We start from the raw sequence: 22,891 nt of genomic DNA, 5'->3' as shown, positions 1-22,891 counted from the left end.
TAATTTTTTTTTTAACCCACAAAGTAGTGGCTTTTTTTTCCGGACTACAAGCCACTACTTTTTTTTCCAGCGCTGTGAAACATGTGGCCTATATAATGATGTGGCCAATTTATTTATTTTTTGTCCCTAACAGTAATGTTTAAATATAAAACAAAAACATATTGGAATGTAGTGGTTAAAACATGGCCTTTTCGTATAATGCACTCGGATTTGGGTATGTACAGATTCAATGTAATTTTTTTTTTTTTAACCCACAATGATATCCCTGTCAAATGCAGCCCTATGGGGGCACAAACCAGTGCAATCTGTAGGCCGGTCCCAATCCCGGATAAATGCAGAGGGTTGCGTCAGGAAGGGCATCCGGCGTAAAAACTGTGCCAAACAAATATGAGCGTTCATCTAAAGAATCCCATACCGGATCGGTCGTGGCCCGGGTTAACAACGCCCGCCCCCGGCACTGCTAACCTGCAGGGCGTCGGTGAAAATTCAGCTACTGTGGGTCGAAGACAAAGAAGAGGAGGAAACCGGATCCAGCGTCAGAAGAAAAAGAGGAATGCACAGAGCTACAACTGAGTGTAGGGACTTTGAATGTTGGGACTATGACAGGAAAAGCACAGGAGTTGGTTGAGATGATGATTAAGAGAAAGGTTGATATTCTGTGCATCCAAGAGAGCAGGTGGAAAGGTAGTAAGGCTAGAAGTTTGGGAGCAGGGTTTAAATTATTCTACCACGGAGTAGATGGGAAGAGAAATGGAGTAGGGGTTATTTTAAAGGAAGAGCTGGCTAAGAATGTCTTGGAGGTGAAAAGAGAATCAGATCGAGTGATGAGACTAAAATTTGAAATTGAGGGTGTTATGTATAATGTGGTTAGCGGCTATGCACCACAGGTAGGATGTGACCTAGAGTTGAAAGAGAAATTCTGGAAGGAACTAGATGAAGTAGTTCTGAGCATCCCAGACAGCGAGAGAGTTGTGATTGGTGCAGATTGTAATGGACATATTGGTAAAGGAAACAGGGGCGATGAAGAAGTGATGGGTAAGTACGGCATCCAGGAAAGGAACTTTGAAGGGCAGATGGTGGTGGACTTTGCAAAAAGGATGGAGATGGCTGTAGTGAACACTTATTTCCAGAAGAGGGAGGAACATATAGTGACCTACAAGAGCGGAGGTAGAACCACGCAGGTAGATTATATTTTGTGCAGACGATGTAATCTGAAGGAGGTTACTGACTGTAAAGTAGTGGTAGGGGAGAGTGTAGCTCGACAGCATAGGATGGTAGTATGTAGGATGATTCTGGTGGTGGGTAGGAAGATTAAGAAGACAAAGGTAGTGCAGAGAACCATGTGGTGGAAGCTGAGAAAGGAAGAATGTTGTGCGACCTTCCGGAAAGAGGTGAGACAGGCTCTCGATGGACAACCGAAGCTCCCGGAAGACTGGACGACGACAGCCAAGGTGATCAGAGAGACAGGCAGGAGAGTACTTGGTGTGTCATCTGGTAGGAAAGGGGAGAAGGAGACTTGGTGGTGGAACCCCAAAATACAGGGAGTCATACAAGGAAAGAGATTAGCGAAGAAGAAGTGGGATACTGAGAGGACTGAGGAGAGGCGAAAGGAGTACATCGAGATGCGACGTAGGGCAAAGGTAGAGGTGGCAAAGGCTAAACAAGAGGCATATGAAGACATGTACACCAGGTTGGACACGAAAGAAGGAGAAAAGGATCTCTACAGGTTGGCCAGACAGAGGGATAGAGATGGGAAGGAGGTGCAGAAGGTTAGGGTGATTAAGGATAGAGATGGAAATGTGTTGACTGGTGCCGGTAGTGTGCTAAATAGATGGAAAGAATACTTTGAGAAGTTGATGAATGAAGAAAATGAGAGAGAAGGAAGAGTTGAAGAGGCAAGAGTGAAGGACCAGGAAGTGGAAATGATTACTAAGGGGGAAGTCAGAAAGGCACTACAAAGGATGAAAAATGGAAAGGCAGTTGGTCCTGACGACATACCGGTAGAGGTATGGAAGCAATTTGGAGAGATGGCTGTGGAGTTTTTGACCAACTTATTCAACAGAATACTAGCGGGCGAAAAGATGCCTGAAGAATGGAGGAAAAGTGTTCTAGTTCCCATTTTTAAGAACAAAGGGGATGTTCAGAGCTGTGGGAACTATAGAGGAATAAAGTTGATGAGCCACACAATGAAGTTATGGGAAAGGGTAGTGGAGGCTAGACTCAGGACAGAAGTAAGTATCTACGAGCAACAGTATGGTTTCATGCCTAGAAAGAGTACCACAGATGCATTATTTGCCTTGAGGATGCTCGTGGAAAAGTACAGAGAAGGTCAGAAGGAGCTACATTGTGTCTTTGTGGATCTAGAGAAAGCCTATGACAGAGTACCAAGAGAGGAACTGTGGTACTGCATGCGTAAGTCTGGTGTGGCAGAGAAGTATGTTAAAATAGTACAGGACATGTATGATGGCAGCAGAACAATGGTGAGGTGTGCCTTAGGTGTGACAGAGGAATTTAAGGTGGAGGTGGGACTGCATCAGGGATCAGCTCTGAGCCCCTTCCTGTTTGCAGTGGTAATGGATAGGCTGACAGATGAGGTTAGACTGGAATCCCCTGGGACCATGATGTTCGCAGATGATATTGTCATATGCAGTGAAAGCAGGGAGCACGCAGAGGAACAATTGGAAAGATGGAGACATGCACTGGAAAGGAGAGGAATGAAGATTAACCGAAGTAAAACAGAATATATGTGCGTGAATGAGAAAAGTAGAGGGGGAAGAGTGAGGCTACAGGGAGAAGAGATAGCGAGAGTGGACGACTTCAAATACTTGGGGTCAACAATACAGAGCAATGGAGAGTGTGGTCAGGAAGTGAAGAAACGGGTCCAAGCAGGTTGGAACAGCTGGCGAAAGGTGTCTGGTGTGTTATGTGACAGAAGAGTGTCTGCTAGGATGAAGGGCAAAGTTTACAAAACAGTGGTGAGGCCGGCCATGATGTACGGATTAGAGACGGTGGCACTGAAGAAACAACAGGAAGCTGAACTGGAGGTGGCAGAAATGAAGATGTTGAGGTTCTCGCTCGGAGTGACCAGGTTGGATAGGATTAGAAATGAGCCCATTCGAGGGACAGCCAAAGCTGGATGTTTTGGAGACAAGATTCGAGAGAGCAGACTTCGATGGTTAGGACATGTTCAGAGGCGAGAGAGTGAGTATATTGGTAGAAGGATGCTGAGGATGGAGCTCCCAGGCAAAAGAGCGAGAGGAAGACCAAAGAGAAGGTTTATGGATGTGGTGAGGGAAGACATGAGGGCAGTTGGGGTTAGAGAGGAAGATGCAGGAGATAGGCTAAGATGGCAAAAGATGACACGCTGTGGCGACCCCTAACGGGACAAGCCGAAAGGAAAAGAAGAAGAAGAAGAATGATATCCCTGTCAGTTTTTCTTCGTGTAAAACTGAATTATTGCTTGCAGAATATCTTTAGCAATGGATGTTGAAATCTGAATGATGCTCCCAAACAGTTTTAAGGTTGTTATGTTGCCTCCAATATTTAAAATACAGAATTAGCTTTTTGTGCAGTTTGTCTGTGCTTTCATCCTCGATCAGGCTGTGCCAAGGTGGAATTTTAACATAATACACTAGGGGTGCTCAATGCGTCGATCGCGATTGATTCGCAGTCTTGGTCGATCGCAGGATGGCGTGCCAAAAAAAAAAAATTGTGATTCAAGGACTGATGGATGACTGGTTGTTACATCCAATGGCACAATCCACATAAGTACTGTAAAAAATGAAAAGAAGCCACTGGTTTCTTTTCGGCAGGACACAGAACTTTCCCTAACAATGACCTCTGCTCTGCCACACTCTCTTTTTCCTAGTTTACCTTAGACCCACCACCCAACCCTTAAACAAATTCACTCTTAATTACAAATGTTACAGTACTTACGCAGCTCATCAACGTGTTTTATAATGACAGTGTCCACCACCGCTGCTTTAGTTCGCAACACAGTTTGGGCAACGTAGAGTAAAGACGAGCTAGACATGCTGGGTATGTTTTCTTTCGATATTAATGGAGAAAGTTGCTGTTGTTTTAAGATGCAATGACTGTCGGAGTATGTGAATAATCGAAGAAAAAGTGGTTAAATTGGACAAGATTTTGTCTTTTCCGAGTGGGAAAGGTCTGGTCTGAAGCCAAAGTAGAAAGTGCAGGATGAGATGGTGTGTAATTTTAAAATTCCACCTTGGCACAGCCTGATCCAGGATGAAAGCACAGACGATACAGTGCATAAAAAGCTAATTCTGTATTTTTAATATAGGAGGCAACATAATTAACCTTAAAATGGTTTGGGAACATCATCTGCATTTAACCCCCCCCCCCCCCTCACACACACACACCTTGTCCAGTTTCACCACTTTTTCTTCTATTATTCACATACACCGACATTCATTAAAGCAGCAGAACTTGTTTTTTTTTTGTTTTACTTTTACCATTATTATCAAGAGTAAACACAAGCAGCATGTGTAACTCTTTGCTTTACTCTTTGCTCTTTGCTCTACGGTGCCCAGACTGTGTTGCTAACTAAAGCCCTGGCGGTGTTTGTAATTATGAGTGTACCCCTTCAAGAGCCAGAGGGACATGGAGTCAGGTTAACTAGCAGGAGACAGTGTGCTTCGTGTTTAAAAAAAAAAAAAAAAGATATCAGGCTATGGTTCACTGCGCTGGATCGGGTTTCATGTGCGATGAGAATGTCTTTATATTTCTACTCATAACAAATTTTACGAGGGGGATTTTTCTTGCTCGACAGACAAGGCAGATTTGCGAGTGCGATGGTGCGTGGGTGTGATCACGCTCGTCAAATGTGAGTAACTGCATTCAGTAGAAAATTTATTTGAATGCTTTTGGAATTCTTCGAAGACTTAAGATGGGAAAAAGGATTGGTACATTATTGTGAGAGAGCACAAATGACTGGGAGAAAAATAACTAGCTGTCACACACACAAAAATCTGAACCAGAGCAAGTTGAAGTTCTCATTGGCAATATTTTACGTGGCATTAAAATGAATGCATCAATGCTGTCAGTTCAACGCTTCCAGACATGCTTTCCTGAGAATGCCCCATTTAGTCAGATCTCGGGGGCTAAGCAGGTTTGGCCCTAGTTAGTACTTGGATGGGAGACCGCCTGGGAATACCATGTGCTGTAAGCTTCTCTCCCCGGCTAAATGCGAAGGGGTTGCGTCAGGAAGGGCATCTGGCATAAAACTGTGCCGAATATACATTCATCTGAGCTGACACGCTCTGGTGACCCCTAACGGGACAAGCCAAAAGGAAAAGAAGAAGAAGAATACTGTCAGTTCAACAAATCCACGATCACATGGCAAAGTATGCGAGTATACCAGAAAGCTGGCGAAGCAAAAACTATTCCTTTGAATTTGTGAATTCAATCAATGAGAGAGTCCAGAATGAGACTATGTAAGTTTAAAAATGCACCCTGGCATACCCTAATAGTAGATGGGAGCACAGACATAATATGACACAAAATGCTAGTCATATCAAATTCAGGGAGGAAAATTATGTCAGCTGTAAAACTGTGTAAGTTGCCCAGATGAGGTATATTAAAAGTAAACTCATAGAAATTGCTGTTGTAATTTGATTCTTTTAATAAACCATGAAACCTTCTCTGATAATGTGTGCTACTGGTATGTGACCACAGTGAGCAACATCAGAAGTGCTCACTGTGGTCCTCAGTGTGCTCAGGGATCTTATCTGTATGCCCAGACAGATGGAAAAATTAGAGGGAACATTGGTGCAGATGCTTCCACTGTGTAGAAGAAGAAGAATCCTCCTCAAGCCCCCGTAGAAGAAGACAAAGCTACCTCGAGTGCTGGTAGAAGACGTAACTTTCAGCTCGCGTGGAAGAAGAAGAATCTACCTCAAGTGCACGTAGAAGACAAACAAGCTACCTCGAGCGCGTAGAGAAGAAGACCAAGCTACCTCGAGCATCTTGAAGAAAACAGTGCTAATTTTTGGTATGCTCAAAGCAAAACACAGCAAGACACGCACAAATGCAAGATATAGATTTTTGATTTAATTAATCTTCACAAAACCTGGCCTCATATGAAAGTCATCCTTTTGTGATATCTGCCAATGGATCTTGAACTCATGGAGCAGTGTGAAATAATCTACCATCACCAACGGATTTCAAAAGGCTGGACTATTTCGTGAGAACCGCATAACTTCAGCAGTAACTCGAGATGATAATGACTCAGAGCGCGAGAGAGAGACTGAAATGGTGTGTGACGAAGACTTTCTTAGGCCTTTCAACTCTGATTCTAAAGATGGCGACTTTCATGGTTTCACGAAACAAGAGGAGAAGGAATAAAAACAGACATTTCTGTTGTGTTTGAGCCATTTTACTGCCATATTACACTCACTGTTTTGAAACAAGGTATGTAAATAAACATTTACAAAGTCTTACTGTGTAGAATACCTTATTTCACAATGTACCGGTACATACAGTCTATATCCACGGTGTATGATTCGGCAGAGCTAATGTATGAAAAAAAAAACACTACACTTCCTCCCATCCCCCCTCGCCTGAAACCGCCGTCCACGAAGAAGCCAAAGGCCCCTCTTCCACCCATGAAGACTATCTGTAAATCTGACTATTTACCAGGTCTTTTCCAGAATATGGAAGATGGAGATCAGGCATTTTTCATCCTTGTAATTACCTTGGTCAAAAAGCTGTGGCACCAAAAAAGTAGAACTTCTAACTTAATGAGAACAAAATTTGAGTCTATCAAACCATTCTCTCCAGCCATCTCTGCGAGACTAGCTCTTTTTAATAGCAGATCCCTTGGTAACATAAATGTTGATTAATGACATCATTACAACCAATGATCTGGACTTTTTGTTATTAAATGAAACGTAGTAAACAGAAAGTAGCTGTAATACCATTTTAAATGAGGCAACACCAGCAGATTTTAATTTTATGAACAAATGTTCAACAGGGAAAAAAGGTGGTGGATTTGCTGTTATTTTTAAATCATTTCAATGTAAAGAAATTATTCTGGGTGATTTTAGCTCTTTTGAATATCTGTTTTTTCCTTCAGGGTGACCCAAAGGTTATAATTTTAATAATTTATAGACCTCCAAGATGCAATAGAAAACTTTTGGAGGATTTTTTCAGAACTGCCATCAGTTATTTGTACTAAGTACAACTATATTGTCATAACAGGGGAGTTTAACATTCATGTTGACAATAACATGGAAAAAAAACATCCAAAGAACTTTCTGCAATTCTAGACACATTTGACCTCTCTCAACATATTAAGAGTCCAACTCATACTCAAGGTCACATCTTGGACCTGGTCATCTCTAAGGATGTTGAGATTCTATCGATTGACGTTAAGGATATGGCTATTTCTGACCATTTTTGTGTAGTTTTTGGATTACAGATTCTTCGGTTCAGACAACCTCTATCTCTATTGGAAAAAAAGGTACACAAATGAGAGTACTGCCTCTGTTTATGGAGACTGTGGCTGTGCCACAGACTGTGAATGCTGAGACAGTTGATGAATTTTTGGACAATTTCACCTAAAAAAATCACAAATGCCATGAATGTTGTTGCTCCTGTTAAAACTAAGACCATCCTGAGGCATCCTAGAAGACCATAGAGGAGCACAGTGATGGTCAAGAGATCTAAATTGGAGTGTAGGAAAGCGGAATGCAAATGGACAAAAACTAAACTCCAAATTGACTATGAACTCTATAGACAGTGTTTTTGTAATTCACCCCCCCCCCCGCCGAATCAGAACAAATGCAATGGGTTTGCGTGTTATTTTAGTGAAAAAATACAATCCATCAGGTCAAATGTCAGCACAAATCAGCAAAAAGATAGATCTCAAGTCTGAAGCTACCCAGGGAAAACTCAGTCAGAATTTGATACAGTTGACCAAAAATAATTTAGAGAAAACTGTTCAGCAGTTGAAACCATCAATGAGCTGTCTTGACTCAAATACCATGTGATGTTTTCAAAACTATTGTGAAGTCAGTGCTACTTGGTTTGCAGCAAATAATCAATTACTCACTTCAGTCTGGCGAGTTTCCCAAAGTTGCTGTTAAGCCTCTTCTAAAAAAACAGCACTGGACGATTCCATGTTGGCAAGTTATAGACCCATCTCAAATCTACCGTTCATAGCCAAGATTTTTGAGAAAGTTATTTTTAATCAACTCAGCAATTTCTTGAAATTAAATTGAGTTTTTGACAAATTTCAGTCAGGTTTCCGAACTCATCACAGTACAGAATCTGCTCTTATCAAAGTGCTAAATGATATAATGTTGAGTACTGACTCAGGAAAGGTGTCAATTTTGGTCTAGTTGGATCTCAGCGCGGCTTTTGATTTGGTAGATCACAATATACTGCTAAACAGGTTGGAAACGTGGGTAGGACTAAATGGAATGTTCCTTAAATGGTTTAGGTCCTACCTGGAGGAAAGGAGCTACTTTGTGACAATTTGAGGTGCTCTCTTTCAGCGAATGGCAATGACCTATGGGGTCCCTCAAGGTTCAGTTCTTGGACCTCTCCTGTTCACCCTGAATATGCTACCCTTGAGTCAAATTCTTCAAAACTTTAATTTTGACTACCATTGCTATGGAGATGACAGTTATATTTAGGAGTGTCTCCAGATGACTACACTTCAATTGAGGTATTGTGCCACTCTCTAAATCACATAAATAATTGGATGAGCCAAAATTTTCTTCAACTAAATCACAACAAAACTGAGACAATTGTTTTTGGCAAGGAAAAAAAGAGAATTGTTGTAAGTAAACACCTGGACTCTCTATCTTTAAAAACCAAAGACCAAGTCCGAAACCTTGGTCTTCTGATTTATTCCGACCTGACTGATCATATCAAATCAATCACAAAAACTCCCTTATACCATCTGAAGAACATATCTAGAGTGAAGTCTTGTATGTGTCAAGCAGACTAGGAAAAGCTCATCCATGCTTTTATCTCAAGTAGACTTGACTACTGTAATGGCCTTCTGACTGAATTCCAAAAAAAAAGAGTATTAAATAGCTGCAGCTCATTCAGAATGCTGCAGCTCGCGTTCTGACCAAAACAAAGCGGTCAGAGCATATAACTCCAATCCTGAAGTCCTTGCACTGGCTTCCAGTCACCTTTAGATTAGATTTTAAAGTTCTGTTACTGGCCTATAAATCATTAAATGATTTAGGTCCTGAATACATGAAAGAAATGCTTATGAAATACAAACCCAGTAGATCGACTGACTCAGGTCAAATAGTGGAGCGCAGAGTCCAAAGCAAAAATGGTGAAGCAGCATTTAGCTATTATGCTGCACACAAATGGAATAAGTTGCCAACAGAGGTGAGGTCAGCCCGAAGTGATGTTTTTAAATCCGGGTTGAAAACTCTTTTTTTTTTCTCATGCTTTTTAAAATATATCCACATTTTGATCATATTACTTGCACTGTATGCGGTTTTTTTTTTTTTTTAATATTCAGGTTGTCATTTTTATTGTTTTTATCCCATTTTAAATGTTTTATCTCTTTGTTTTCAAATGCCTTTAATCATGTACAGCACATTCAGTTACTTATTGTATGAAATGCGCTTTACAAATAAATCTGCTTTGCTTAAGCTTTCACAGACTTATTATGCGGTGTGCTTTGTAGTCCGGAAAATAAGTTATCGTAGAGTACTCTTTAAAAGATTTTAATTAAATCCAAACAGACTGCTTTTCTGATTCATTATGTTCAAGAAGGACTGATGCACATTGATGTACATTAATCTTGGCATCGCTGGAAGACCAGCACTGATGTTTCACTGCCGCTAGACAGGAATGCATCAGCTGTTTAGCCAGTGTGACCACCTGCGACACAACTTTATAAACAGCAAAGGGCGAAATCAACACTTTATGAGAGATGTGCTATTAAAGTGACACACACAACTCCAGTACAGTATATGGATACCTATTTGCTTTCAGATTTTCACTTAACCGCTTGTGGAAAGACTGCAAAAGTAGATAGAAGACAATAGTCTCAATGGGTCAACAAATGGATCTTTGTACACCGGTTTAATATTTTGAAAAATCAATAAAATACCAATAGAAAGTCAATTAATTTTTTTGTCTTACTCAGTCACTTGTATTATGTTACATGTTTCTTCCTCATAAACCAAGAATGATTTTACATTCAGATGCCAATTTTGTAGTTGTGTCTAAGTGACATTCTGTTTTTTGCAGAAATGCTTCCAAGGGAGTACAAAGCCATGCTGGAGGAGTTCAATCTCATCATGTTAGTCAGTGCAGCACATGCTCAGTGGGACCATGGTTCGTGTCTTATGGAAATTACTAAACACACACACAACCTTAACTTTCATTAGCGATTGAAGCCGAGGGCATTTATGCTTTCTACCCTTTTCATGACCATTTCATCCCCTGTTACAGTTTGATCTTATTCTAAAACTCTGGATAGGGTTCGCTTGGATGTGGCCTAGTGGCCAGGCCTGCACCCATGGGGCTCGGTCAAGCACAGCCAAACGTGCGTCCCCCTTCCCATGGGCTCACCTGTGAGAGGAACCATAGGAGTCAGCTGCAATGTGAGCTGGGCAGTGAACAAAGGCGGGGACAATGACTTTCTGATCCCCGGCTGCAGAAACTAGGTGTAGGGACATGAAATGTCTCCTCTTTGGAAGGCAAGGAGCCCGAGTTGGTGCATGAGGTCGAGAACTTCCGACTACATATAGTCAGACTTGCCTCGGTGCACCCCTTAGACTCTGGTACCAGTCCTCTTGAGAGGGGTTGGACTCAGTTCCACTCTGGAGTTACCCACGGTGAGAGGCATCGAGCAGGTGTCTGGTAGACTTATTGCCCCCCAGCTCGGGGCCTGTACATTGGAGTTCATCCTCGGCCTTCAGGTAAGAGGATGGGTCCTGACTGTTGTTTGTGCCTATGCACCAAACAGCAGTTCAGAGTACCCACCCTTTTTGGAGTGCTGGAGAGCGCTTCCTCTAGGTACTCCATTCTGCTGGGGGACTTCCATGCTCACATGGGCAATGACAGTGAGACCTGGAAGGGCGTGATTGGCAAGAAATGCCTCCCCCCCGATCAAAACCGGAGTGGTGTTCTGTTACTGGACTTCTGTGCTCATCGCGGATTGTCCATAACAAACAAAGGGTGTCTACATCCATTTGGCACCAGGACACCATAGGTCGCAGTTTGATGATAAACTTTGTGGTCACATGTCTTGGACACTCATGTGAAGAAAGGGTTAGAGCTGTCAACTAATAACCAACTGGTGGTGAGTTGGCTCCGATGGTGGGGGAAGTTTGCAGTCTGACGTGGCAGGCCCAAATGTATTGTAAGGATTTGTTGGGAATGGTTGGCAGATTCCCCTGTCAGAAAGAATTCAACTTCATGTCTTCTGTCTCCACTCATTCTTTTCTCAGTGGTGTGCAGAGCTCTGGGTGCAGGTTTAAAAGACAAGTGTTTGATGGATGGAAACCAACACAGCCAATCTATGGGACCATCATCAAATCGAGATGACACCGTTAAGTCTGTAACAGCAAAGTACTTACTACAGCTTACTCCTCCTCTACTGTCCTCTTTGTCTCACTGCAAAGCACCAGGTAAACATAATTGTGTTAATATGAGTTGTGACCGCCTTTTACTGTTGCTAAAACTTTTGTTTTATGAGTTGATTCTAAGTGTTTCATTGGAATGACGTAAGGTAATTTATTCCATCTTAGCCATGGAACACCTTAAAACGTTTCAACCCAACAAGCAACTTCAGAAGAAGTGAAAAAAAACATGTAATCTGTCAATTTTTTAATACAGTAATCCCCCAGGGTTCTTCTTCTTCTTTTCCTTTCGGCTTGTCCCGTTAGGGGTCGCCACAGCGTGTCATCTTTTGCCATCTTAGCCTATCTCCTGCATCTTCCTCTCTAACCCCAACTGCCCTCATGTCTTCCCTCACCACATCCATAAACCTTCTCTTTGGTCTTCCTCTCGCTCTTTTGCCTGGGAGCGCCATCCTCAGCATCCTTCTACCAATATACTCACTCTCTCGCCTCTGAACATGTCCAAACCATCGAAGTCTGCTCTCTCGAATCTTGTCTCCAAAACATCCAGCTTTGGCCGTCCCTCGAATGAGCTCATTTCTAATCCTATCCAACCTGGTCACTCCGAGCGAGAACCTCAACATCTTCATTTCTGCCACCTCCAGTTCTGCTTCCTGTTGTTTCTTCAGTGCCACCGTCTCTAATCCGTACATCATGGCCGGCCTCACCACTGTTTTGTAAACTTTGCCCTTCATCCTAGCAGACACTCTTCTGTCACATAACACACCAGACACCTTTCGCCAGCTGTTCCAACCTGCTTGGACCCGTTTCTTCACTTCCTGACCACACTCTCCATTGCTCTGTATTGTTGACCCCAAGTATTTGAAGTCGTCCACCCTCGCTATCTCTTCTCCCTGTAGCCTCACTCTTCCCCCTCTACTTTTCTCATTCACGCACATATATTCTGTTTTACTTCGGCTAATCTTCATTCCTCTCCTTTCCAGTGCATGTCTCCATCTTTCCAATTGTTCCTCTGCGTGCTCCCTGCTTTCACTGCATATGACAATATCATCTGCGAACATCATGGTCCAAGGGGATTCCAGTCTAACCTCACCTGTCAGCCTATCCATCACCACTGCAAACAGGAAGGGGCTCAGAGCTGATCCCTGATGCAGTCCCACCTCCACCTTAAATTCCTCTGTCACACCTAAGGCACACCTCACCATTGTTCTGCTGCCATCATACATGTCCTGTACTATTTTAACATACTTCTCAGCCACACCAGACTTACGCATGCAGAACCACAGTTCCTCTCTAGGTACTCTGTCATAGGCTTTCTCTAGATCCACACAGACCCAATGTAGCTCCTTCTTACCTTCTCTGTACTTTTCCACGAGCATCCTCAAGGCAAATATTGCATCTGTGGTACTCTTTCTAGGCATGAAACCATACTGTTGCTCGCAGATACTTACTTCTGTCCTGAGTCTAGCCTCCACTACTCTTTCCCATAACTTCATTGTGTGGCTCATCAACTTTATTCCTCTATAGTTCCCACAGCTCTGAACATCCCCTTTGTTCTTAAAAATGGGAACTAGAACACTTTTCCTCCATTCTTCAGGCATCTTTTCGCCCGCTAGTATTCTGTTGAATAAGTTGGTCAAAAACTCCACAGCCATCTCTCCAAATTGCTTCCATACCTCTACCGGTATGTCATCAGGACCAACTGCCTTTCCATTTTTCATCCTTTGTAGTGCCTTTCTGACTTCCCCCTTAGTAATCATTTCCACTTCCTGGTCCTTCACTCTTGCCTCTTCAACTCTTCCTTCTCTCTCATTTTCTTCATTCATCAACTTCTCAAAGTATTCTTTCCATCTATTTAGCACACTACCGGCACCAGTCAACACATTTCCATCTCTATCCTTAATCACCCTAACCTTCTGCACATCCTTCCCATCTCTATCCCTCTGTCCGGCCAACCTGTAGAGATCCTTTTCTCCTTCTTTCGTGTCCAACCTGGTGTACATGTCTTCATATGCCTCTTGTTTAGCCTTTGCCACCTCTACCTTTGCCCTACGTCGCATCTCGATGTACTCCTTTCGCCTCTCCTCAGTCCTCTCATTATCCCACTTCTTCTTCGCTAATCTCTTTCCTTGTATGACTCCCTGTATTTTGGGGTTCCACCACCAAGTCTCCTTCTCCCCTTTCCTACCAGATGACATACCAAGTACTCTCCTGCCTGTCTCTCTGATCACCTTGGCTGTCGTCGTCCAGTCTTCCGGGAGCTTCGGTTGTCCATCGAGAGCCTGTCTCACCTCTTTCCGGAAGGTCGCACAACATTCTTCCTTTCTCAGCTTCCACCACATGGTTCTCTGCTCTACCTTTGTCTTCTTAATCTTCCTACCCACCACCAGAATCATCCTACATACTACCATCCTATGCTGTCGAGCTACACTCTCCCCTACCACTACTTTACAGTCAGTAACCTCCTTCAGATTACATCGTCTGCACAAAATATAATCTACCTGCGTGGTTCTACCTCCGCTCTTGTAGGTCACTATATGTTCTTCCCTCTTCTGGAAATAAGTGTTCACTACAGCCATCTCCATCCTTTTTGCAAAGTCCACCACCATCTGCCCTTCAAAGTTCCTTTCCTCGAGTTTTGTCCTGAGTCTTGCCTCCACTACTCTTTCCCATAACTTTATTGTGTGGCTCATCAACTTTATTCCTCTATAATTCCCACAGCTCTGAACATCGCCTTTGTTCTTAAAAATGGGAACTAGAACACTTTTCCTCCATTGTTCAGGCATCTTTTCGCTCGCTAGTATTCTGTTGAATAAATTGGTCAAAAACTCCACAGCCATCTCTCCAAATTGCTTCTCATGCAGTACCACAGTTCCTCTCTTGGTACGCTGTCATAGGCTTTATCTAGATCTTCAAAGACACAATGTAGCTCCTGCTGACCTTCTCTGTACTTTTCCACTAGCATCCTCAAGGGAAATAATGCATCCGTGGTACTCTCTCGGCATGAAACCATACTGTTGCTCGCAGATACTTCTCTCCTGAGTCTAGCCTCCACTACTCTTTCCCATAACTTCATTGTGTGGCGCATCAACTTTATTCCTCTATAATTCCCACAGCTCATAACATCGTCTTTGTTCTTACAAATGGGAAGTAGTACACTTTTACTCCATTCTACCGGCATACTCGTATTCTGTTGAATAAATTGGTCAAAAACTCCAGAGCCCTCTCTCCAAATTGCTTCCATACCTCCACCGGTATGTCATCAGGATCCCTCTGTCCGGCCAACCTGTAGAGATCCTTTTCTCCTTCTTTCGTGTCCAACCTGGTGTACATCACTTCATATGCCTCTTGTTTAGCCTTTACCACCTCTACCTTTTCCCTTCATCACATCTCAATGTACTCCTTTCGCCTCTCCTCAGTATCCCACTTCTTCTTCGCTAATCTCTTTCCTTGTATGACTCCCTGTATTTTGGGGTTCCTCCACCAAGTCTCCTTCTCCCCTTTCCTACCAAAAGACACACCAAGTACTTTCCTGGCTGTCTCTCTGATCACCTTGGCTGTCGTAGTCCAGTCTTCCGGGAGCTTCTGCTGTCCATCGAGAGCATTTCTTACCTCTTTCTGAATGGTCGCACAACATTCTTCCTTTCTCAGCTTCCACCACATGGTTCTCTGCTCTACCTTTGTCTTATTAATCATCCTACACACTACCATCCTATGCTGTCGAGCTACACTCTCCCCTACCACTACTTTCCATCGTCTGCGCAAAATATAATCCACCTCCGTGCTTCTACCTCCTCTCTTGTAGGTCACTATATGTTCCTTCCTCCCTCTTCTGGAAATAAGTGTTCACTACAGCCATCTCCATCCTTTTTGCAAAGTCCACCACCATCTGTCCCTCAAAGTTCCTTTCCTGGATGCCGTACTTACCCATCACTTCTTCATCGCCGCTGTTTCCTTTACCAATATGTCCATTACAATCTGCACCAATCACAACTCTCTCGCTATCTGGGATGCTCAGAACTACTTCATCTAGTTCCTTCCAGAATTTCTCTTTCAACTCTAGGTCACATCCTACCTGTGGGGCATAGCCGCTAACCACATTATACATAACACCCTCAATTTCAAATTTTAGTCTCATCACTCGATCTGATACTCTTTTCACCTCCAAGACATTCTTAGCCAGCTCTTCCTTTAAAATAACCCCAACTCCATTTCTCTTCCCATCTACTCCGTGGTAGAATAATTTAAACCCTGCTCCTAAACTTCTAGCCTTACTACCTTTCCACCTGCTCTCTTGGATGCACAGAATATCAACCTTTCTCCTAATCATCATGTCAACCAACTCCTGTGCTTTTCCTGTCATAGTCCCAACATTCAAAGTCCCTACACTCAGTTGTAGGCTCTGTGCATTCCTCTTTTTCTTCTGACGCTGGATCCGGTTTCCTCCTCTTCTTTGTCTTCAACCCACAGTAGCTGAATTTCAACCGACGCCCTGCAGGTTAGCAGTGCCGGGGGCGGGCGTTGTTAACCCGGGCCACGACCGATCCGGTATGGGATTCTTTAGATGAACGCTCATATTTGTTTGGCACAGTTTTTACGCCGGATGCCCTTCCTGACGCAACCCTCTGCATTTATCCGGGCTTGGGACCGGCCTACAGATTGCACTGGTTTGTGCCCCCATAGGGCTGCATTATTCACTGTCTCACTCACGGATAATAAAGTCTTCAGTTGATCTTCCAGGCATCCCATGCATCCTGGCAATACAGTCAGAAAAAAGACATAATGTAAAGTAAAGCTAGCAGATCCTGCTGCTTTCCAGAATTCTTTGTCGTAATGTTTATAACAGTATTATAGTTGTAGAAAATCAAGCTAAATGTCCCTGTATACTTGCATCTGCTTCTGTCATTACTGATATGAATGCTTATATTTTGGTATTCATCAGGCTCTGTCGGTATTTATAAATTTATTTCATGAGGGTCTGACCGTGCCTTGTGTGTTAAACAGTGGCATCGGGTGATGTTCATTGCCTCCTCAAGCAACTTGACTTCCCAAATTTGTGAATTGAAATTGTTAACCAAAGTTCCTTTTTTGTTGGCAGGTGGTGCACCTGGTTAGAGCATCAGCCTCACATTTCTAAGAACTATGGTTCAAATCCCAGGCCCGCCCGCCTGTGTGGAGTTTGCATGTTCTCCCCGTGCCTGCGTGGGTTTCCCCCAGACACTCCGTTTTCCTCCCACATCCACAAAAACATGCATTAATTGGTGACTCTAAATTATCCTTAGGTATGATTGCGAGTGCAACTGGTTGTTTGTCTCTATGTGCCCTGCGATTGGCTGGCAACCAGTCCAAAGTGTTCCCCGCCTCCTGCCCAAACATAGTTGGGATAGGCTCCAGCACTCCCGTGATCCTTGTGAGGATAAGCGGCTCAGATAATGAAATGAAAAATAACCTGCAATGCACTGAATCTGCAATAGATGAACTGTGATAACTGTGATAATATCAAGAATACAAAAAGGTTTGACACATCAAAACAGAAAAGCTAGTCTGAGTTCATCACGTTTAAAAGAATTTAAGTATAAAAACAATACATTCATCACAGTATGTCATTTCAAGATAATTGGTAAATTTCCTTTTATCTCGTTACTCTGCAAAACAAAAATCAGTCACTGGCTTGTTTAAGTACAACCCAGCAGGGTTTTTAAGTATGGTACTTTATATGTTTCAGGTTCTTTGACCCTTTTCCCAACGGGCCCCGCTTTTCACAGATGGACTGTTAGCTTGATGTTAGCTACAGTGCAGTTGTACACAGTCTGGGTCATGTCCAAGTCCTACCAGTTCCTCTCATCATGGACCCTCAACAGGTTCTTACTCATCACACAAGGAGACCTCAAAGTAAGCTGTTGAACTGAAAACTATACAATACTGTTGAACAAAAAATGTCAAATTTGGATCCACGGGGAAAATTTAGCCCACAATGTAAACTGCCCACCCTTACAGAGAACATAGACCTCTCTCATAGTATAAATCCCAGAATGCTTTACGAATTTGTTAGCCCATCAGTCTAGACCAAGGGTGGCCAACCAGTCAGAGAAGAAGAGCTTTTTTTTTTTTTTTTTTTTTACTGTTACGGCAAAGAGCCACAGCATACACTTCAAAGAGCCATATCTTACACATGGATATCATACCCTCCTCACACAGATACCTTTGCTCAGGCAGATTTATTGTAAATGTCACCCACCGACATGATAAGGAAAAATCGACTCCTACAGAGGTACCAAGACAACAGGCCAGTAATTTAAAAAAATTAAATTGTGCACTCTCGTTCACACAAACTACCAATTCAACCAAGGCTTGTCTTTTATGGCACAATTCTCAACAAAAGCAAGACTAAAATACATAATTGAAGGTCTGAGTGCAACTGTGACTCAGTAAACATGCTAATGTCCAATTTTCTCTATTCAACCGTGTGGCAGGACAGTTGGTCTGATACCATTTGTTTAAAATTGTTTTCAGAGAACACAAGATTTCATTGTCATTGAGGCAATTTTTAATAAATTACCCATTGATTTAGGCTTTTTGCCCCTCCTAATGTTCCATGCCACTTGATGTCATGCAAGCATTTATCTCTGGATGCTTCATTTTTTTTTTTTTTTTAAACTGCATCTGCTCTCCTGTGTGATTTTTTTTTTTTTTTTTTTTTTTTTTTTTTTTTTTAAAGTGAGTAACTTGTGTCTGGGAAGTTTAGTCCTTTGGGAATTCCAGGTCGATGTTAGCGTGGAGTGAGAAGAAGTGAAGACTTGAAGCTGTGAAATGAGAGTTATTTTCATTCCGTCCGAAATCCAGTTTTGTGAAAATGATATGCTAACCTTTTTTGCTGCGGTCATGTGACCGTGGTTGGAAAACGCAGGGGAGACATACCGTAATTTCTCGAGTATAATGCGTCCTGAAGTATAATTTGCACCCCCAAAGTTGACCTAAAATATCTGGAAAACCCTTCTACCAATGCACAATGCGGACCACGAATTTGCTGCTACGCATATGATCAAAATATTAGGAATTATCTCTTTCTATTTTGCTCGGTTTGTACTTTTATTGTTTTGTTTTTCAAAAAAATGTCTGTACAACAATCAATAATAAAAATCTTTGTGCATGTGCTGATGTAGCGGTAATATACAGTGCCTTTTGAAAGTATTTGACCCTGTTGAACTTTTCAAGCTTTCGCCACATTTCAGCCATCAAACATAAAGATATAAAATGTAAAAATTTTCTCAAGAATCAACAACAAGTGGGACACAATCCTGAAGTGGAACAAAATTTATTGGATATTTTATACTTTTTTAACCAATAAAAACCTGAAAAGTGGGTCGTGCAATATTATTCGGCCCATTTACTTTCAGTGCAGCGAACTCACTCCAGAAGTTCAGTGAAGATCTCTGAATGATCCAATGTTGACTGATTCTGATAAATAGAATCTACCTGTGTGTAATAAAGTCTCCGGATGAATGCACCTGCTATGTAATAGTCTCAGGTTTCTGTTTAAAGTCCAGAGAGCATCATGAAGACCAAGGAACACACCAGGCAGCTCTGAGATACTGTTGTGGAGAAGTTTAAAGCCTGATTTGGATACAAAAAGATTTCCCAAGCTTTAAACATCTCAAAGAGCATGTGCAAGCAATCATATTGAAATGGAAGGAGTATAAGACCACTGCAAATCTGCCAAGACCCCGCCGTCACTCTCAACTTTCACCTCAAACAAGGAGAAGACTGATCAGATATGCAGGCAAGAGGCCCATGAGCACTCTGGATGAACTGCAGAGATCTACAGCTGATGTTGGAAAGTCGATCAGATGAAACCAAAATTTAACTTTTTGGCCACAATGCAAAACGATCTGTTTGGCGTAAAAGCAACACAGCTCATCACCCTGACCACACCATCCCCACTGTCAAACATCACCTGCAAAACTGATAGAGACACACCCCAAGTGACTTGCAGCTGTAATTGCAGTAAAAGGTGGCGCTATAAAGTATTAATGCAAGGGGGACGAATAATATTGAACGCCCCACTTTTCAGATGTTTATTTGTTAAAAAAATTTAAAATATCCATTAAGTTTCGTTCCACTTCACAATAATGTCCCACTTGTTGATTCTTGACCCAAAAAAATAATTTTTTATCTTTGTTTGAAGCCTGAGATGTGGCGAAAGGTTAAAAAGTTCAAGTTGGCCGAATACTTTCAGAAGGCACTACATCTCGGGACAGCCACAGGACATGCTTGTTCTGATCCCTGTAATTGTCAGAACAGAATCCCTCAACCAACTAAAATAAATGCTCAATGATGGCATAACATTTTATTAATACTGTTAATAACACATATTACAGTCTTAAACGCACACTGTTTAACTTTTAAAAAAAAAATTGCATCAAATATTTGTGCATATGACATTTGTGTATCGTGCAATTTATCCACTACATTACACATCCTTGGCCAAGACTTCAAAAGACCTATCTGACTCATCTCCAATCTGAAAAATATCCATCGTAGCTACCTTTGGTGCATCACTGTCAAACTCATCGATGACTTAGTCTTTTTCCGGTGCCTCCGACATTGCATCATGAACATCCCATCTTGCTCCCACAGAATGTCATTTTCTGTGCCACCCATGGCGTTTTCTGAGGAAACTTTTTTTTTTTTTTAATCCCAACAGTTTGGGTTACAAAGCGCAGCTTCTTGCCCTCCATTTGTCTACGATCTGTAGCAGCTTTCCCATGGAGTCAGTTCGCTATCAAAACAACATGAGCTCAAACTACATAGAAACAAGTGAAATGGGCACATTTAAAAAAAAAAAAAAAAAAAAAAGTGAGCATTTCACTTGTGTGTGCCCTCCCATGTTTTTTAAAATGTGCCCATTAGAGTCATATTATGTAGTTTGAGCTCACAGTGTTTTAATACCGACTTGAAGCCATGGGAAAGCTGCTCCAGATCGTAGCCCTCGTTGTTTTGAAGTACCCCGCTGCTTCCTGGTTGGTTGCGTCATGACGACACATTTATTTTAAAAGGAGCTGTACAACTAGCCGTTGGAGTCGACATTTTTTTGTCTGAGTTTAAGTTAAAACAAACTCACAGGCAGTAATTTCTGATGTTTGGTGAGGTAGCAACAAAAATACGACGCTAACGATCGTAAATTGGCAAGCATCCATAAGGTCAGAGTTCAGGTTGGTGCCGCTCATTACCGTAATATATATAAATGTGTAACATTAGACATCGAATATCATATCGAAATGTAAAGTTTTCCTTTTTTTAACCACTATATGGACCTGTTTACGACTGTACAATGTGATTGTATTTTTTTTTTCCATCCATTCCTAACTATAATGCGCTCTATCGACTTTTTGAAAATATTTTTGGAAAAATGTGCACATTATTTGAGAAATTATGGTATTCTCCTTTTCGAGGTTGTCCTGCTTGGGATTAACTCTTTTGTTGCACAGCTTAGTTGGGTGGTGGGACCAGTAAAGCCACTCTTCCCCATTGTTTTTTTTTTTTTCTTTCTCACCCTCCCACTGAGCAGTCATGTCTCACACGATGACGCACAATGCACACACATACTGATCTTATTGTCACAATACCCGTAACAACTGAAATAAACTCAAGCAAAAGCGCGAGAGAAGATGCAAGAAGAATGGAGGAAAAGTGTGCTAGTCCCCATTTTTAAGAACAAAGGCGATGTTCAGAGCTGTGGAAACTTCAGAGGAATAAAGATAATGAGAAACAGAATGAAGTTATGGGAAACAGAAGTGGAGGCTAGACTCAGGACAGAAATAAGTATCTGCGAGCAGCAGTATGGTTTCATGCCTAGAAAGAGTACCACAGATGCACTATTTGCCTTGAGGATGCTGTCACGACCCATTGAGACGGAGGAAGACCCAAATGCAGGACTCCGGAGAGGCAGAGGCATTTTGGGAAAACTGTTTATTCGTTCCAAGGTCGGGGATTAGACAGTCAAGTGTGGCAGCGGTAGTCAGGACATCGGGCGTAGAGGGCAGGTCCACGGGCAGGCAGGAGTTGGTACATGGGAGATCGATCAAAGAAGGCAGGAGTGTCAAAGGAGTCAGGCTTACGGGGTCGGGCGGAGGTCGGTACACACAGGTTCACTATCAGAGATACGGGGCATGAGTTGCAATGCTCTGGCAAAGTCCGACCGTCCACTCGGTTCCATATATACACACCAGGGTAATCACTGCCGAAGAGGCGCAGGTGTGTGCCTCGTAATCAGAGCAGCGGTGTGGGGAACCGCACAGCCAGGGCTGGATCGGCCAGACCATGACAGATGCTTGTGGAAAAGTACACAGAAGGTCAGAAGGAGCTACATTGTATCTTTGTAGACCGAGAGAAAGCCTATGACAAAGTACTAAGAGAGGAACATTGGTACTGCATGCGCAAGTCCGGTGTGGCGGAGAAATATGTTAGAGTAGTACAGGACATGTATGAGGGCAGCAAAACAGCCATGAGATGTGTCGTTGGTGTGACAGAAGAATTTAAGATGGAGGTGGGACTGCATCAGGGATCACCTCTGAGCCCCTTCCTGTTTGCAGAAGTAATGGATAGGCTGACAGACGAGGTTAGACTGGATTCCCCTTGGACCATGATGTTTGAGGATGATCTGTGATCTGCAGTGAAAGCATCGAACAGGCGGAGGAACAGTGAGATAGATGGAGGTACGCACTGGAAAGAAGAGGAATGAAGATTAGCCATAATAAAACAGAATATATGTGCGTGAATGAGAGGGGCGGAGGTAGAAGAGTGAAGCTTCAAGAAGAAGAGAAAGCTAAGGTGGACGATTTCAAATCCTCGGGGGCAACAATACAGAGCAATGGTGAGTGTGATAAGGAAGTGAAGAAACGGGTCCAAGCAAGGACGCGCTCAAATGTCCATAGTAGGATACTGGCTGATTTATGTGGGACACTGTGGTCTTCTCTTATTTTTCTTTCGGCTTGTCCCGTTAGGGGTCGCCACAGTGAGTCATCTTTTTCCATCTAAGACTATCTTGTGCGTCTTTCTCTCTAACACCCGCAGTCTTCATGTCCTTCCTCACAACATCCATCAACCTTTTTCTTTGGTGTTCCTCTCGCTCTTTTGCCTGACAGCTGCATCCTCAGCACCCTTCTACCAATATACTCACTCTGTCGCCTCTGGACATGTCAAAACCATTGAAGTCTGCTCTCTCTAACCTTGTCTCCAAAGCATCCAACTTTGGCTGTCCCTCTAATGAGCTCATTTCTAATCCAATCCAACCTGCTCACTCC

At 42.6% G+C, this 22,891-nt stretch overlaps 1 protein-coding gene across 11 annotated transcripts in view; it reads left to right on the top strand.

Moving 5' to 3' along the window:
- Window positions 1-22,891, top strand: part of ccdc142 (coiled-coil domain containing 142) — an 82,168-nt gene that overhangs the window by 14,457 nt on the left and 44,820 nt on the right. For all 11 annotated transcript variants that reach the window (XR_009797268.1, XR_009797269.1, XR_009797270.1 and 8 more), the window contains 3 exons: window positions 10,252-10,338; window positions 11,457-11,636; window positions 17,314-17,480. Coding sequence is in view for 8 of the 11 variants with exons in the window: in XM_061836057.1 (XP_061692041.1) it covers window positions 10,252-10,338; window positions 11,457-11,636; window positions 17,314-17,480 (434 nt within the window). In the remaining 3 variants the exon portion in view is untranslated. The remainder of the gene's footprint in view (window positions 1-10,251; window positions 10,339-11,456; window positions 11,637-17,313; window positions 17,481-22,891) is intronic.

This window comes from Syngnathoides biaculeatus, chromosome 11, assembly GCF_019802595.1.
Source record: "Syngnathoides biaculeatus isolate LvHL_M chromosome 11, ASM1980259v1, whole genome shotgun sequence".
In the NCBI taxonomy this organism is placed as follows: domain Eukaryota; kingdom Metazoa; phylum Chordata; class Actinopteri; order Syngnathiformes; family Syngnathidae; genus Syngnathoides; species Syngnathoides biaculeatus.
Note: the sequence above shows the minus strand (reverse complement) of the source record. Positions and strands in the feature narration are given on the sequence as shown.